The sequence below is a fragment of the Marmota flaviventris genome, chromosome 9 (assembly GCF_047511675.1).
Source record: "Marmota flaviventris isolate mMarFla1 chromosome 9, mMarFla1.hap1, whole genome shotgun sequence".
Classification (NCBI taxonomy): Eukaryota; Metazoa; Chordata; class Mammalia; order Rodentia; family Sciuridae; genus Marmota; species Marmota flaviventris.
The window spans coordinates 36,548,137-36,567,421 of NC_092506.1; the positions used below are offsets into that span (position 1 = coordinate 36,548,137).

A 19,285-nucleotide genomic window follows, 5' to 3' on the forward strand; every position below is an offset into this window, starting at 1 on the left:
CAAATTAGAATAGAGATACAACATGTCAAAATCTCTGAAACACTGTGAACCATGATTGTAAGAGGAAATTTGTTATAACAGTAAACTCATTCATTAAAATAATAGAAACATACCAAAAATAATCTAACATTACATCTCAAAGCCCTGGAAAAAGAAAAACAAACCAACACCAAAATCAATAGAACACAAGAAATAATTAAAATCAGAGCCAAAATCACTGAAATTGAAACAAAACAAACAAAAAAAAAATACTTCAACAAATCAATGAAACAAAAAAGGTGGTTCTTGGAAAAAATAAATAAAATTGTTAAACCCTAAGACAAGCTAACCAAAAGAGATGAAAGCCTCAAATTGTTGAAATCTGTGATGAAAAAGAAAATATCACCATAGATATTCCTGAAATACAGAGGATAATCAAACTGTTTTGAAAATTGATACTCCAGTAAGCTAGAAAATCTTGAAGACATCGACAAATTCCTAGAAACACATGACTAACTCAAATTGAATCAGGATATTGAAAATATAAACAGAACAATTTCATGTAAGGAAATTGAAAGAACCATCTACTAACAAAAAAGCCTAGGACTGGATGGATTCTCAGCAGAGTTCTACCAGACATTCAAAGAAGAACTAACACAAATCATCCTAAAATTATTCCATGAAATAAAAAAGATGGAAACTCTTCTAAACACATTCTGTGAAGTTTGTGTCATCCTGAAACCAAAATCAGACAAGGCACATCAAGAAAAGAAAACTTCAGACCGATACCCCTGATGAACATAGATGCAAATAATTTTAATAAAATACTGGCAAATTGTATATAAAGACATATTAAACAGATAGTGCACAATGATCAAATAGGTTTTATATGCAAGGTTGGTTCAACATACGGAAATCAGTAACTATAATTCATCACATGAATAGACTTAAAGAATCACATAATTCTTGTTTCAATAGATGCAGGAAAAGCACTTGACAAAATATAGCATCCATTCATGTTTAAACACCAGAAAAACTAGGGATAGTAGGAACATATCTCAACATTGTAAAAGTTATATAGGCTAAACCCAAGGCCAAGATCATTCTAAACAGAGGAAAACTGAAAGCATTCCCTCTAAACATGAACAACACAGGTATGCCCATTTTCACCACTTCTATTCAACATATTCCTTAAAACTATAACCACAGTAATAAGCCAAAAGAAAAAATTAAAGGGACGCGAATAGGAAATGAAGAGTTCAGACTATCTGTGTTTGCCAAGTACTTTATTGTGTATTTAGAAGACCCAAAAAAATTTTGCCAAAAAAATCTAGAACTCATAAATGAATTCAGCAAAGTTTCAGGATATAAAATTAACACCCATAAATTAATTGCATTTCTGTACACCAATGTTGAATCAGCTAAAAGAAATTAAGAAAACTGTCCCATTTACAATAGCCTCCAAAAATAAATAAGTAAAATACTTGGGAATCAATCTAACAAATGAAGTGAAAAGTGAAAGACCTCTGCAATGAAAACAACAGAACACTAAAGAAAGGAATTGAAGATCTCAGAAGATGAAAAGACCTCCCATAGGCAGAAGTAATATTATCAATATGGCCATACTACCAAAAGCACTATACGGATTCAGTGCAGTTCCCATCAAAATTCCAATGATGATCTCCTTAGAAATAGAAAAGGCAGTCATGAAATTCATTTGGAAAAATAATATACCCAGTATAGCCAAAGCAGTCCTTAGGGAGGAAAACTTAGTAGTTAGCCTCACAATACCAGACCTTAAATTAAACTACAGAGCTGTAGTAACAAAAACAGCATGGTATTGGCACAAAAACACCTGAAGACCAATGGAACAGAATAGAAGACTCAAGAGACAAACCCACAAAAATACAGTCACCTCATACTAGACAAAGATGCCAAATGCATAATTGGAGAAAAGATAGCCTCTATAACAAATGGTGCTGGGAAAACTAGAAATCCATATGTAGCAAAATGAAATTGAACCCCTATCACTCACCCTGCACAAAACTCAAATCAAAATGTATCAAAGACCTACAAATTAGACCAAAAACCCTGCACCCACTAGAAGAAAATGTAGACCCAACTTTCCATCATGTCAGCTTAAGAACCAACTTCCTCAATAAGACTCACAAAGTACAAGAAGTAAAATCAAGAATCAATAAATGGGATGGTATCAAACTAAAAAGCTTCTTCACAGCAAAGGAAATAGCCATGAATGTAAACAGAGAGAAAATCTTTGCCACCTGCACCTCAGAGCATTATATTCTAGGATAAAAAACTCAAAAAACTGAACACACACACACACACACACAAAAAAAAAAAAAAAGCCCAATTAATAAATGGACAAATGAAGCAAACAGAACCTTCTCAGAAGAAATACAAAAGGTCAACAAATATATGAAAAATGTTCAACATTAGTTGAATTAGAGATGCAAATTAAAATTATACTGAGAACCATGTACAACCAGAGGAATGAGAAGTTGTGCTCCATTTGTGATCTATATATCAAAATACATTCTACTGTAAAATTAATTTTAAAACATTTTTAAACTGAGATTTCATCTCACTCCAGTCAGAATAGCAATTATCAAGAATATAAATAACAATAAATGGTGGCAAGGATGTGGCAGAAAAGGTATATTCAAACATTGCTGGTAGTACTACAAATTGATGCAGCCACTCTGGAAAGCAGTATGGAGATTTCTTAGAAAACTTGAAATGGAACCACCATTTGACCCTTCTGTCCCGCCTTTTGGTATATATCCAAAGGATTTAAAATCTACACAGAGTAGCCACATCAGTGTTTATATAGCAGCTCAATTCACAACACCTAGTTTATGAAACCAACCTAGGTGCCCTTCAACAAATAAATGGGTAAAGAAAATGTGGTAAATAAACCAAACCAAACTGATTATTACTCATGTATAAAGAAGAATGCCTTTATGAATTTTGTCAGTAAATGGATGGAATTGGAGACTATGATATCATGCTAGGTGAAATAAGCCAGTCCCAAAAAGCCAAAGGTCAAATGTTTTCAGTAGCATATGGAAGCTAACTCACAATAAGAGGGAGAGTAGAAGAATAGATATTCAGTAGATTAGAGGAAAGGAACATCCATAAGAATGGAATCCTAACTAGAATAAGATATAATCTGTCTTTGTATAATTATATCAAAATGAATTGTACTCTCATGTATAACTAAAAAGAACCAATAAAAAATTGAGTTATAAACCTAATATATATAATAAAATTTAATTAAAAAAAAAAAAAACAGCTGACAACTTTGTCTCAAAATAAGAAATAAAAAGAGCTGGAGATGTAATTCAGTGGTAGATTGCCCATGGGTTCAATTCCCAAAACTTGGAGAAAAAAATATTTTAAAATAACACTGTTCAAATAAGTTTTTCTCATTCAATGAACATGAACAAATTCTCTAAAATACATAGCAGTTGTTGAATGTTAACTGTATTTTAGATTGTTCCCATTATTTATTTCATTTATTTATTTGCTTCAGTAAGACTGAAGTAGTATTCTCAAGATGACTTTTTTTAAAATATATGTTTTTATTAAAGTTAAACCTTAACCGTATTTACAAATAACTACTGAAAGTTTTTAGTTTTATTAGTATTCTTGTGCCTATAATGTTCTATTAGGTTATTTATCCTTGCTAGAGGGCAAAAGCTTTCATGAATGGTCTAAAAATTTTTCTGTGTGTAATAATATAACATAAAATTTACCATTTTAATAGTTTTATATGTACACTTCAAAGACATTAATTGTATTCATTTAAAAAACTAATGTATTATAATTTTTAAATGATGTTCACTTTTCAAGAGCATGACTTCATTTAATTTGTTTGTATTACAATTTAGTATGTTTTTGCATAAAATCAACATTATAATTTATAGCCCAATCGCAACTATAGAAGTACTGAAGAACTTGTTTAGTATTTGAGATGCAGAAAAGTCAGTTGTAAAAATTCACTAGCTTGCTTATTCTATCCAGTATTTATTATAAGCTCACAATTTATAATATGGTATATTATTTTTATTATTATTTACTTCTGCTATCTTGTCTACTTATAAAGTTAACACTGCTTAGATTATTGTCAACAAACTTATTTTTTCTATATACTTAAATCTAATTTTTCTAAGTCTGTCTTCTAGAATTATCTTAAACAGAACTTGAACTTTTTAAAAAAATATTTTTTTAGTTATTGATGGACTGTTTTTTTTTTTTCTTTAATTTATTCATTTATATGTGGTGCTGAGAATTAAACCCAGTGCCTCACACACGCTGGACAAGCACTCTACCACTGAGCTAAGCTACAGTCCCAACCTCAGAACTTGAATTTTACACTTGAATGTGAATGTAGAATTGATTTTTAAATGCGTGTTTTCTCTGAATTTTATTATAAATAACTTTTAAAGAGATAAAACTGTGTCCATTCCCAACCCTACCTTAATTATTTTTCTGTAGTTGTTTTCACATATGAAATAATTATCTAATTATAAGCTATTATTTCCTATGAAAGTAAGCTGAGACATTATAAATTTGTGAATGGACTTATCCAGGGTCATACAACTCTGGACAAACCCCAATATTTTCAGTCTTCAAGTTGATGCTATTTTCTCATACCCTCCTGCACTATCTACTTTTTCTTTCTTAATAAATTTTTAATTTGTTTTAATTAGTTATACATGACAGTAGAATGCATTTATGCATTTTGATATATCATACATAAATGGGGGTTAATTTCTCATTTTTCTGATTGTACATGTTGTAGAATCACATTGGTCATGAAGTCATATATGTACATAAGGTAATAATCTCTATTTCATTCTACTATCCTTGCTAACCCTCTATCCCCTCCCCGCCCTTCATTCCCCTCTACCTAATCTAAAGTAACTCTATCCTTCCCTAGTGCCCTCCTCTTGTTGTGAATTAGCATCTGCATATCAGAGAAAACATTCAACCTTTGGTTTTGCTATCTACTTTTTAACAACTTCTGTCATCTCTCACTGACACTACCCTAATTCAGACTCCCATCCCCACTATTGGACTGCTGCTTTTGATCTTTCTTCTTCTAGTCATGTTCTGATATAATGCCTTCTCTCCCCTATAACCAAAGTAAAATTTTCGAAGAAAACCCTTATCATATTCATATTCATATTCAGTGCCTTCTGTCTAGAATAAACTCTTCATTATAATATGTTAAGCTTCTCATGGTCTAGCACCTAATTCTTTTCAAATTTTATGTCACCTCTCATTATACTCTTTGCTTCCGTCATTACCATCCTACTTATAATTCTCAGAATAGGCTGTGCTCGTCCAATCAGATTCAGTAACTAATGTGTTAAGTCAAGAACAGACACCAGTTGTAAGCTGTTTTCCAAAGATGCCGAACTAGCCAAGAATTATTATTAAGAAACGTGATTAAAAGAAAAAAGATAAAAGGAATATCAGTAAACACATTTATATGATTATAATCATACAATTTTATAACTGGAAAAAAATAAAGAGGTCATATGACTTAGTTCTTTAATTTTAGTCAATAAACTAATCTTCCTGAAGGATGTATGTATCTGGCTTAAGTTAGTATTTGTTTCAAGACTAAGTCCATTCCTAAAACTTCCATGACTCATAAGCCACTGCTTTAATCATATCATCCTGGTTCCATAAAAATAATTTTTTATAAACACATGCTATAATTGTTGAAGTGTTAAAATGAGTTATGTAAATAAGTTTATTCTTTTATTTATCTCAGATAAATATAATGGTATTGTTTCTCTGTCACAGTCCCACTAACATAGAAAATATTTTTTAACAAATGAATAAACAACTAAGCTTTTTATAGAATTAATGGTCAACTATAAATTGGAAAGCAGAAGTTAAAAGCCAAATGGATTATGGGAATTTCCTAGGAGGAAGTTTTCAGGCATAGCTCTCCTTCTTATGGGATTAATGGCTCACTTATTCAAATTGTCCAAAAACTATTCACTCTTTTTCATTGTACTCACTGAAATTTCCCAATTAAAGATGCTGAGAATGTTATTGTATTATCATCATTCATACTTCAGTGTGATCATTTAGCTGGTATTTTCTATATTTGAGGTTTAGAGAGTTGGAGGAAAGAAGAATAATTTTAGGTGACCATATTGAAGGACACCTGACACTAGATAGATGAAGCTTAAGAAAATGGGAGGGGCTGGGGATGTGGCTCAAGTGGTAGCGCGCTCGCCTGGCATGCGTGCGGCCCGGGTTCGATCCTCAGCACCACATACAAACAAAGATGTTGTGTCCACCGAAAAATAAATAAATAAATATTTTGGGGCTGGGGATGTGGCTCAAGCGGTAGCGTGCTCGCCTGGCATGCTTGAGGCCGGGGTTCGATCCTCAGCACCACATACAAACAAAGATGTTGTGTCCGCCGAAAACTAAAATAAATAAATAATTCTCTCTCTCTCTCTCTCTCTCTCTCTCTCTCTCTCTCTAAAAATAAATAAATAAAAATAAAAAAAAAAAAAAGAAAATGGGAGCATTCAAAAGACTGTTGTAATTGTGCGTATGGTGAAGCTTATAACAAGTGGGTGTGGGGAACAAATTTTTAGTGTCTGAAAGTCCAGATACTATATCCTGGGTCTGTATGTCTTAACTATTCTGACATAGTCTCATTCCTAGGTTTAAATTTTACACTGTAGGCAGAGAAACTATAAATTGAATAAATAAATGAAATCTTTACTGAACTATGACCTTGTTAAAGTCATAGTTCAGTAAAGATCTTTAAATGCAATTTTCACAGAGAATCTCCTTAAGGAAATGATATTTGTGCAAAAACTGGTCATATTAATGTATTTTCACAGCATTGTAAACTAGTTGATAGACCAAAAAGCTATGCATCATCAGAATTCCTAACATTCAGTTTCTGAGGAAACTTGAAATGTTATCCTACTGATAAGTTATTGATTACCTATACCAGAACTCTTATTTTCCAATTGTTTCTAAACATATGTATATGTCTATATGTGAATATATATAAATAAAATTAAAACTTCTGATATCAATATAAAATAAGTTTTGTTAAAATTCACTTGATTTAATTTCTTAAAAGAATCTAAAATATATTTTGCATGTTTTTCCTAGGAACTCAATAAAGATCTTTATTGTCACCATTTACACCTCCAGAACAAAGATTTGAAAGCACAAATTAGACATATGACAGATCTAGCTTGCCTTCAAGAACAGCAGCACAGGCGGACTGAGGCGTAAGTATATGGATTCATCTGTTCTACAGATTTTACTGTTGTACACTTAAAGAACCCAAAGCACAGAAGTTCAGTTTCCTACTTCGAGAAAGTTGAGTTTTATTTAGTATAAGGTACCTTATTTTTTAAGTGTCTGTCAGCATCAGAAAGTAAGTAATAAGAAAACAGAACATAAAAAATGTCATTTTTTTCTTAGTCACTTATTTTTTTATAGTGCCTTATAGTTTTCAAAGCATTTTTCTTTGAGATTCATTTTTACTTAATATATGCAATGTAATAAAAATTCCAAAAATACTCAACTACTAAAGCAATTGCTAGTAACACCAATTGAATTTTTAAGTAGACAATTGTTAATTATTCATTATTTCAGAATGATTTTTTTGTTGTTAAAAGTTGTGAAATATCAGGTGTCCCAGTTTGTACGTTGTACTCTTTTATTTGATGCTTTTTGTGATATTTGTGCTAGCTCAAATAGCTCAATAGTAACATCTTAGTCATTTAGTTTATGAGATATAATCTAAAAAAAAAATGGCTTTTTTTTTTTTTTTTTGCACCTTAGATAAGCCATTCAGCTCCTTCAGCAGCACTTTGCTCTGTGAAAATGAGAAATTTATTTCTCTAAGGGTCTTCTGCCATTCTAAAAATCATCTTGTATTCAACTAGTGTTCTTGAATGACTGGTGATTAATTATCTGCATTTTTTATTTAGAAGAAGAAGTCATATTAGATGGCTACTTTTAAAAAAGAAATAAAAACTTCCAGGAGTATTCTTCTATGACAGGAAGCTGAAGCTAATCTCCCCATACTTTCTCTATCTGTACCTAGAGCAGATGTGAAATATTCATTTGCTAGCACTCAGACCACCTGCAAGAGTTAAAGTCATCAAAGAGACTTTAATTTAACCATATTATATTATATTTGCTAGGTCAAACACATAGATTAATATTTTAAAGTGCAGGGGTGCAGGGAGTTTCTAACTTATTAAAGAACTGGTGAGCCAGAGCATCACATAAAATTTGGCATAGTAGAAAGATATGAGTTACGGAATCAGTCTTGATTCTTGCTTATATTAGCAATATAGTCTTCCAGAAATTATGTAACTTTGCAAAGCTAAGGTTACTTTTCTTATATATGAAAATAGATTATAATACAACATAATCCGAGCCTGTCATGAGTCCCAAGATCACTTCCAAGTTCATTGATGTACTAGGACTCGATATTCCCCATATAGTTGTTCTCAAAACTATCAGTTATTATAGCAAAAGGATACAAAGTAAAATGAGCACAAGGAAAAAGTGTATGGGGCTAAGTTTTGAGAAGACAGGGCACAAGGTTTTAAGAATCTTATTCCAGTAGAGTGACAGGATGTGCTTAATTCTTCCAGCAAGAAGTTGTGACAAGACACATATGAAATATCTACTTTGGATGCTCTTTAGAGATTCCGTTCCTTGGGTTTTTATTGCAAGCTGATCTCGTAGGCACCCTCTGCCTAGCATATACCAAAATTTGACTTTTTTCAAAAGGAAAGCAGGCATTAAGCATAAAGCTAGTGAGCCACTCATCATATCAGTTCTAGAAATAATGGGAAAAATCTAACAAGAGGCCAGCTAAGCATCAACCTTAGAAGCAAGCATTTCTTAGCAATCTCAGACCTAATATGTTAACTGCATAGTACAGTTCCAAGAACTGTAAGGATATAGAGATATACTCTGCTGTAGCCTCTCTTCATTTCTTAGGGCCTTAGTCTCTCTGGTACTCGTTCATTTCATATCTCATTCACATTACTATGCAGTTAGACCTGTAATGGTATGTCTATACTGAACATGAACAGGTGACAAATTTTGGGTTTGGGATTGGGTTATCATGGAACCAATTATCCATGGATACAAAGGAACTATACCTGATTTGGTACTCAAATAATTATTTTATTTACTTTTTTATTAGTAATTTTCCCCTATACAACTGTCTATCAACATTATCAGGAAACTGGTTCTGAATCCCTTATGATACCAAAATCCTCAACGCTTAATTTCCTCATATAAGCTCATATAAAATGGCATAGTATCTGTATATAAACTACATATCCTTCCATATATTTTAAATCATCTCTCGAATACTTATAATACCTCCTGCTATATAAATAGTTGTTATACTGCATTGTATAAGAAATAATGATAAGAGAAAATAAAAAAAAGGTCTGTGCCTCTCCAGTATAGATGCAGCCCTTGCACATCTAACTTCACAGTACGTGAATGAGATGTGAAGTGAGCAATGCTCAAACAAGTACTGGAGAGAGGATCTGTGAAATGGTGAGAGGCTACACCAGAATACACCATGCATCCTTTTCATTTTACAGATTCAACAGAGTGCATGATATGGGGAAAATTCAAGTTTCACATTTTTGGAACTTTTTGGAATTTTTATTTTTTGTTTTGTTTTTTTTGTTTGTTTGTTTGTTTGTTTGTTTTTAAATTTTTTATTGTTGGCTGTTCAAAACATTACATAGTTCTTGATATATCATATTTCACACTTTGATTCAAGTGGGTTATGAACTCCCATTTTTACCCCAAATACAGATTGCAGAATTACATCAGTTACACATCCATTGATTTACATATTGCCATACTAGTGTCTGTTGTGTTCTGCTGCCTTTCCTATCCTCTACTATCCCCCCTCCCCTCCCCTCCCCTCCCCTCTTCTCTCTCTGCCCCCTCTACTGGTGTTTGTTTTGTTTTGAATCAGAGCCAAGAATTCAATGCCTTAAACATTCCTCATATCCAACAACCTTTTCTAGAACTCATCTTCTTGAAACCGCTCTGAATCTCATTCCGAAAGCCATCGCTTTTAGTTATTTCATTTTATGTTACATGTGGTTTGTAAATTACATTGTTTTATAAAAAGCTTTTATCTACAATTTACATACTCATTTAGTCTTCAGAACAGTCTATAATATGTAATGACTGTCTGGTTGCCCTTCACTTCATAGAGGAGAGACTTCAGTTTGTGCTTTGTCCCAGATTATACAGAAGTGTATGAAAACTGAGAAAAGAACCTAATTCTTTCTCATAATTTCCATCTGATACTCTTTCTACTCTATAAATGATGTATTAAGTATATGTTCAGTTATTTGATTGAAGTAACATTGTAAAAGAAAAGAAACAAGAAATCATCTTAATGATATACTAATATTTTTGGTGTTATATATAAAAGAACCGTAGTGTTATTTAAACTTTATTTATCTCTCCTTTTTTGTCACCTTCTCTACATAGAGTATTGAATGCTTTACTTCCAACCCTAAGAAAACAGTACTACACATTGAAAGAAGCTGGCCTATCAAATGCTGCTTTTGAATCTGAGTTCACAGAAATTGAACATTTAGTAGAAAGGAAAAAAGTAGTGGTTTGGGCTGATCAAACTATTGAACATCCAAACCAAAATGATCTGCCAGGAATTTCTGCTTTTATGACCTTTCCACAACTTGGACCAATTCAATCTATTCCTTGTTGTAAGTATGGCTTTTGTTTTATTAAGTAAATACTAGCATTATTCCTTAAGAGATTTTTTATATATTCAATCTACAGAAGAGTTAATTTTTAGTAGAGTGTTATTTTGTGAGAATAAACAAGGAAATTAGTTCAAAGTAATATTAATTAACAACTATCTTCCTAAGATCTAAGAGCAAGTGTGCAATGTTGTTCTAAATAGCTGTAGCTATAAAATCCATTTTACCTATTTTTGATTGAATAATTTTATTTCCCATCTTTATTTAAAATTAAATAATAAAGATTAGCATTAATAATACTATGTTTTATAATATCTAATAATCAGTGTTCTTGAGATCAACAAACAATGTAGAATTTGCTGTTTTCCTATTGGCATATCAATTGTAAAACTAACACACAATTTTGGTTTTAAAAAAATTGAGCAAGTGTAGAATATTAACATAAGAAGTAGAATGTCCTTTTCTATTCTTCCCAGAGCCCCAATCTTATGTTCTTTGAGATAATTAATATTAACAGTTTAGTTATCTTTGCTCTGCTTGTTTATATATGTGAGAGGGAGAGAATACTACCTGTAGCTTTTTTATTATGAATATTTTTGAGAATCTAGAGAATAGATAGTCGTACCATAAATTACTTAACCAGTGTTCTAGTGAACAGTACAACAGAGAATAGACCTGCTTATTCCCATCTGTGCATGTGTAGCATATTCCTAGAAGCTTACTTACTGGGTTAAAAGACAAAATATATCCTGTATCAAACCGGTGTCCAAAAAATATTTTCCTATACAGATTGAGCATCCCTAACCTGAATACCTAAAATTCTAAAATGCTTCTGAATCTAAAACTTTTTTAGCACTAATGTTTTGAATTTTGGATCATATCTTCATATTAGAGATGCTCAACTTCTATTCAAGTAATCCAAAATCCAAAAGAAAATCTGAAACAATTCTTGTCCCAAGCATTTTGGATAAGGGATATTACACTTTGTACTTAGTATGTATGAGAGTACCTGTTCATCCTCACCTAATAACAATCCTAATGCTAACATACATTCTTTTAAAATTTGTAACTCTCAGATTACTAGTGGGATTATATCATCTTCTGTTTTATATACTTTGTTTATTTGGGGGTTTTTTTATAATTTTGTTCATTTAATGCTACTTTTTTTATTTAGTGTAGTTCACTAGTGCTTTAAGTATACTGGATTTTTAAGATGTGTTCTCAAATCTTTCTATATTATCCATTATAGAGAGTTTTTCTGGGGATCTGGTAAAACGAAGCCTATTGTCACCCATTTTCAATGTTGCAAAGTTTTTCTGCCATCTACTCTAGCTTCAGCAAAGTTTTCCTCAGGGGAAAGCTAGCTGCAGTTTCAGAAATTACCCTCCTAAGCCTCCAATTTCCTGCTGATATCTATGTTTCTTCACAGTCTTGTTAGCAACCCAGTGCCTTCAAATGTTCTTTTTATATTTTCTCCAGAGTTTTTAGTTACCTTCAGAAGAAACATTAGCACATCTTGGTACAATTAGCTACAACTTTATTAACAGCTGCAGTTCCCTATATTATGTTTTTACATTAAGGTGATAGGGAAGTTAGGCACATTTTCTGAAAAAATAAAAATAATGTATACATATACATACATACATTATCTTTTTCTTTTAATAAGCATTATTGTAATTAGACCTGACCTAGTTGAGAACTTTGGAAAGCAAAATTTAAGATTTTTTTCAGATTCTCTTATATTTTGGGGGCCTGATTCTTTTGTTATGTATTCAAGATGCTGGAAAAGGAAACAGGGTTTTAACACAAAGAGAGAAATATTGGCCACCTGCTAGTTTATAGTCATTATTCCTTATTTAAAAGTCCATATTTCATATGCCGTATAATTGCGCAGACTATACTTGTCAAGAATAAAACAAAACACTTATTTGATTTAATTCTATTTCATAATATTTTCAAAAGCAAAGACTATTTGAAGTCATGTTACATTTTATAAATATGTGTTGTCTTTGGGGAACCTAAGAGGGTTTAGTTTGGTTTTTATGTTTAGTTCTTGTTTTGTTACTTTACTGTTTTCTCCAAATGACTTCATAGATTAACTATGTGCTTCATATGTTTTATTCGTTTCATAAATTATGCATTATGAATAGAGTCAAAGAGAATAGCAGGAAATATGCATATGAAACCACTTATAAACATTTTATTTTTCTTAGCCTTAGAATATTGAAATAAATTCATTAAAAAAGCACAAATATGTTTGCATTTCTAGAAAAATCAAAAAAAATCCAGATAACATCCATTACTAAAATTATATTATAAATGGTAGTCTTAACAAATTTTAAAAGTAAAATTGAAAAGGTTTAACTTAATATGCATCAAAAATGTATATTTATCTTAAACTTATACCTGTGCCATTAATCTTTCCCTTTATATATACTCTCATTAACAGATATTAAGTGGTTTTATCACAACATTTCAAAAATATTAAATGCAGTGATATTTCATTTTTTTCCCCAAATACCTTAAGTATGCTTAAAAACATTTACTAGATTAGCTACAATATTTTGTACAGCACAAACTCATACACACACGTGCTTTTTAGTCTGGTAACATTAACCAGAATTATTTTAGCCTCTATTATTGGGCATTTAGGTTGTTTGGTAAATTTTTATTATTATGAATAATATTTTAGTGAAAGAATGTGTACATTTATCTTAGTGCTTATGTCTGATTATCTCTATGATAAATTCCTAGAAGTGGAAATTTTGACTCAACATACATGTATATTTTTTCAGCTTGAAATATACATTTCTAAGATATTAGTAACTTCTCTCTGCTATATGATTACCAGTTTTAATTCCCATAAACAATATAAGACAGAGTTTTCTCCTTTTAGCGTCATAGGCTTTTGATGTTAAAATGTGGCAGTTTTTAGTTTTAGAAAACCAAATAATTACAAACACATATATGCACAAAGATTTCAGTATTGAGCCTCATTGAGAAATCCCCAGCTCATGTCTAGCCTTGAGAACCCCATCTGATTTCTTCCGCCTCAGGTCCTCCATTGGATTACTTTGATGTAATTTTCAGACACATATCATTTCTTCCATTTACATCAAGTGTTTCTAAAAGAAAGTATAATGCCAATATTTTCTTCACTCCTAATAATGTCAAATATCTAATTGGTGTTAAAATTTCCCTGTTGTCACTGCAAGTGATTTGTTTCTACGATTTGTTCAAATTAGGATCCAAACAATGGCCATACTTTGTATATATTAAGTCTTTTTAAATCTGAGTTTCTCACTGTTTTGTCTTTGCTAATTACTTGTTGATTGTCAGTTTAAGTCATTATTACTGTCATTTCCATTTTTATCTAGTTTTATTTCTTCCCATCATTTGAACTTTTTTCTGGTATTTTTTTAATTGTTTCTTGTTCACAGAAACTACTTATATTTATTCATTTACTTAACAATATTGCACTTCTATTGTGTTCTAGGTACTTATTTGATGCTAAGGAATACATTCTGTAAAACTCTTCCCTGGTGGAGCTTATTTTCTAATGGAAAAAGACAGTAAATTAGTCCATTAAACAATCTTAGAAAAGAAGAGAATTTAAGAGTGGGAGCTGGGAGTTTGCTTTTTTTAATTAGCTTATTTTAGTTATACATAATATTAATATTCATTTTGACATTATTATACAAGCATGAAATATAATTTGTTCCAATTCAGTCCCTAGGACTAGCTTTTTCCTCCCCTCCTCTTTCTCCCTTTCCTCTTCTTTTGTGATCTTTCCTCTATTTTTTTATATATATATATATATTTTTTTTTAATTAGTGCATTATAGATATACATAAAGGTGAAATTCATTGTGTTTTGTACACACACACACACACACACACAGGAAAGTTTGGTCGGATTCATTCCATTGTTCCTTCCTCTTCCTCCCCCTTGATCATCCCCTTCTGTCTACTCCACTGATCTTTATTCTATTTTCATGGAATTCCCTTGTGCTTTTTTCTCTTATTTTGGTCACGTTTTTGAGTTTGCTCTTTTAAATAGCATGGTCAGGTAGATCTTACTCACAAAACCTGAAGTAGTTCAGAGAGTTATCTATGTAAATATCTAAGGAGAAGCCTTAGAAGAAGTAAGCAGTGCAAAATCTCTAATACTTTAAGAATATCAAGGAGGATATAACTGCTACAAAGGTAAAGAGAAGGGAAGTAGATAATGAATGATAAGATCAAACTGATAAAGGGAAGGAAGGGAAATGACATAGAGCCTTGCAGTTTATTGTAAGGAGCTAGTATTTTACTTGGAATGAAACAGAGCTATAGCATGATCTCAGCAGAAATTTAGTATGTAGTTCAACCACATTTTAAAAGGTTCCTCTCACTGCTGTCTTGTGAATATATTGTAGTCTGATAAGGGTTGAAACATTAGGTGGCTACTGCAATAATGCAAATGAAGATGGAGATAAGTTAGACAAGTTTTGTAGTAGTGGAGATAATAAGAAGTAGGCAGATTCTAATATATTTTAAGTGTGGAGCCAGCAGGATTTCCTGGCAAATTGGATTTAGGATATGAGAGAAAGAATGTCAGGATATGAGAAATATAAGAGAAGGAAAGGTCTAAGAAGTCTCCAACATTTTGAACTTGCAGTCTGAAATAATGGAGTCACCTTAAAAGAAGAGATGGGGAAGATTCAGGTGGAACACATTTACTGAGTAGAGGTGGTAAAAAATTAATAAGAGTTCAGTTATGGGCAGGTTATATTTGTCTAAGATATATCCAAGTGGAGACATCAAACAGGCAGTTAAGAATTTGAAGTTCAAGAGAGAAGTCTAAGCTGAAATACAAATTTGAAGGTTGTTAACATTTAGAGGATATTTAAAGCCATAGTCCTGGATGAAATCACCATAGGATATTAACTCTTTCCTGTAGTATACAAGGTGCAGTTAATCATTTGGTGTTAACTTTGAAATGTCCTTCTTATGCTGAATCTTAAAGCTTTCGCGTAGTAAAGTCTTTTTTCCTCAATGCTTTTGGAATCATTCTTCAAAAGGCCTTCTCAACCATAAGTTTTAATTTCCCCTTCTATTTATTTTCTTCTAATTTATTTTTGGTAGAAGATGATGGGCAAGAATACAATTTTATTTTCTTAAAGGAATCTGTCATTCTTGTCTGGGTATATGCATGTGTTTGTGTGTTTTTGAATAGTCATATGCAATTCTGTTTATTGAATTTCCATTCCTTTTTTTTTTTTTTTTTTTTTTTTGTCTGTTTATCTTTCTAGGGCTGGTGGTAGCTATTATTTCAATAGTTATAGTATTTTTTTTTATCTGTATCAGTACTTATCCCTCTTCATTATTGTTTTTAAAGAATTCTTTGCTGTACCTAAGTAGTGATTGTTAACATAGTTTTTTTTTCTGCCTCTAAAGAAATAGCCTTTTAAAAATTGACAAATTAATTATGTCTTTATATTTTCCCACTATCAAATCTTCTCACTCTTCATATCTTTTTTATGTTCCTCAGTAAAGTTTTCTTCATATGTTTCCTATACATTTGTTATTTAAGATTTTTGTAAATATAATGTTTTGTTTTTGTTATGTGGACTACTTTTTATTTTTCTTACACTAATAAACATATTACATCTTATTCAGGAGAAAAACTAACTTTTAAACTCTGGTTAATTTAAATACTTTAGAATTTTGAGTAGGTATTTATGGGACTTAAAATCTGCCTCCAAACTACTTATCTATTGACTTGGCCTAAAATATGCACCTATTTTAGGTCTAGAAAACAGAAAGCACACTCACTGAGTACTGTACAAGATGGGGGTGCTGACCGCAATGTTTATTTATGGAACTGATAAAATTTCTGACATTAAATGAAAAGTCAAGATTTCCTCATTATCCATCTGGAAACTCACATTTAGTAATATTTCTGTCTCTAACCTTTCCTTTTTTAAAAAATTTTGCACCCTGTGTCAGTGATTTTTATCTCAATGCACAATAAAAGACTAGTAGGAACCAGTCTTATAGTACAGATATTCTGATTGAGTACAGAATTCCTACCTAAGTTCCCCCTAAAATTACTTGAATAGAAGGAAATTTCGTATAAAAAAAATAGGAATTCTATACTACATATAACAAATATAAGATCGCAAAGTGTTTTGTAATAAATCTTCCCAATTCTTTCCCATTTGACAACAAAATTTGGCCATTGCCAATAGATGTAAGTCATGCTTATTGCCTGAAATGCATTTCATTTGACCTTTGGTTCCCAAGTACTTGAGACAGTATTTAATTGTTGATCTACAAGTGAATATTGTATAAATCAAAGGATCTTTGCATTGTTCTTCCCCCACACACACATCTTAAATAACTGTGAACACAGGGAGAATGAAACTGAGTAGATAGTATTGTGACTACTATTTCCCGCAGAGACAAATATCAGAAGATTATGGCTGATTTACTATTCAAAGTTCTGGATTAATTGAAAAGACTATATTGCATCCTTAGTACATGAGAAATGTATTCTTCTTTGTATTATTTTGCATATAGCTGATATTGTCTGTGTTGGAACTAATACAGCAATAACCACAATAGCATCATAAATGCATTGTAAAATGCTTGTTTAGTTAATTTGGTGTGGTACCTTAACTTTATACATTTCTTCAAATAGTTCAAATCATTCACTTGTATGATTTATAACTATGAATTCCCTGAGTCACGAGGCTGTTAAAAAGAATCCAAATTTTATGCTTAGTACAGTAATTGTATCATAATTCGTAGCCTACAAGTATTTACTGAAATGCATATATTAATACTTGATTTCACTTTAGAACTTTGCTACCTAATTTTGATTAAGCCTAGTTTCCCAAAATACTTGCTCATGTACATATTAACAGGAATCTTAGCAAAAGAATCTTTGTCATCATTTTGTACCAAATCTCAATTAGATCTAATCCCATTCATCAATGTCTTACTGTCTTGAACCCTATTTTGCAGGCTGTGACTCATGCTTAATACTGCATTCTGCTTTTTACACTAACATACAGCCCTGTAAATCTTTTAACATTTGCAGTCTTAAGCTTTTGATAAATTAGTACCTCTGGGTGAAATCATTCAGAACACACGATGTGGCACATCAAAAGATGACCCCAAAAGGCCTGCCTGTTTTTTAAGAGAGGGACTTTAAACTCATTAGTGATAAATTATCTAGTCTTTGTTTAAGAGAACCATCTATAAAATATTTCAGAAAGCTAAAAATTGAATATTGAACCCCCTTATGTAAGAAACCACATGAATTGCCAGTTAGTATATACCTTAGAGATTTATTTTAAAATGAGGAAAAATAAGATTTTTTATTACTTAATTCAATTTACTTTGAAACATTTAAGAAAATTTGTCATGAGGAATGAATAATTATAGTGACATCTAGTTTCCATGTACTTGTCATTCTCTTCTACAGTCTACCTTTCACAATGCCACCAAAGTATTTTCTTAATAAAGTGTGGGGCTTTTAGGAAGCTTTCAAAGGCCCTCCCTGTCCTATCAAGCTATAGACACACTTCCATCCAGCACCTGGTTTCCCAACCTTCTTTTAAATATGCTTTCTATTCCTTACTTCTGCAGTTTCCAAGCTTTCTTCTTAATCCCAAATGTTGCTTCCTCTGTCTCCATCTCACATGCCAACTTATTAAATCCTACTACATATTGAAAATCCATTTTAAATACTACCCTTTTTATGTAACTTTCCCTTTAATGAGTCATCTCTCCTTAGCCTGCATTTTATTCCTTTTCATTTTCATTACTATTTAGAATTTCACTATTATAGCAATTATCACATCTTCCCTCTCCCCATCAGGAAACTGTTTATAACTTTACTGATAGTCAAAAAGTTAAGCCAGCCAGGCACAGTGGCACATGCCTGTAATCCCAGTGGCTCTTGAGGCTGAGACAGGAAGATCACAAGTTCAAAGCCAGCCTCAGCAACAGCAAGGCACTAAGCAACTCAATGCAACCCTGTCTCTATATATAATCCAAAATAGGGCTGAAGGTGTGGCACAGTGGTTGAGTGCCCCTGAGTTCAATCCCCAGTACCCAAAAATAAGTAAAATAATAAATAAATAAATAAATAAGTTGATGAAAAAGTGAACATTTTTATGTACTCATTGTCTAATTGTAATTAGTTCTGAATTACCTGTTCATTTCCTTTGCTTAATTTTTTTTTGTTAATCTCTTAATTATTTTGAGTTGTTTTTCTTAAACTTACAAACATATGCATGGAAATACATATACATACATGAATTCTAAACCCTGTGTCAAATATGTTGCATGCATTTTTTGTTTCTTTGGGCAGTATGTTCTTGTGTGGTGCTAGGAATTAAACCCAGAGAACACTAAATAACTTTATCAAAATTTGCACATTTTTAGTGTTCAAGAAGGTCCTTTAATGTATCTTTTAGATATTTTTAAGTGTTTCCTAAACTATTAATG

At 31.6% G+C, this 19,285-nt stretch overlaps 1 protein-coding gene across 2 annotated transcripts in view; it reads left to right on the plus strand.

The window, feature by feature from the left end:
- Kif18a (kinesin family member 18A) overlaps positions 1-19,285 on the plus strand; it is a 72,829-nt gene that overhangs the window by 33,856 nt on the left and 19,688 nt on the right. For both annotated transcript variants that reach the window (XM_027936552.2, XM_071617122.1), the window contains exons 12-13: positions 7,162-7,283; positions 10,552-10,787. In XM_027936552.2, coding sequence (XP_027792353.1) covers positions 7,162-7,283; positions 10,552-10,787 — 358 coding nt within the window. The remainder of the gene's footprint in view (positions 1-7,161; positions 7,284-10,551; positions 10,788-19,285) is intronic.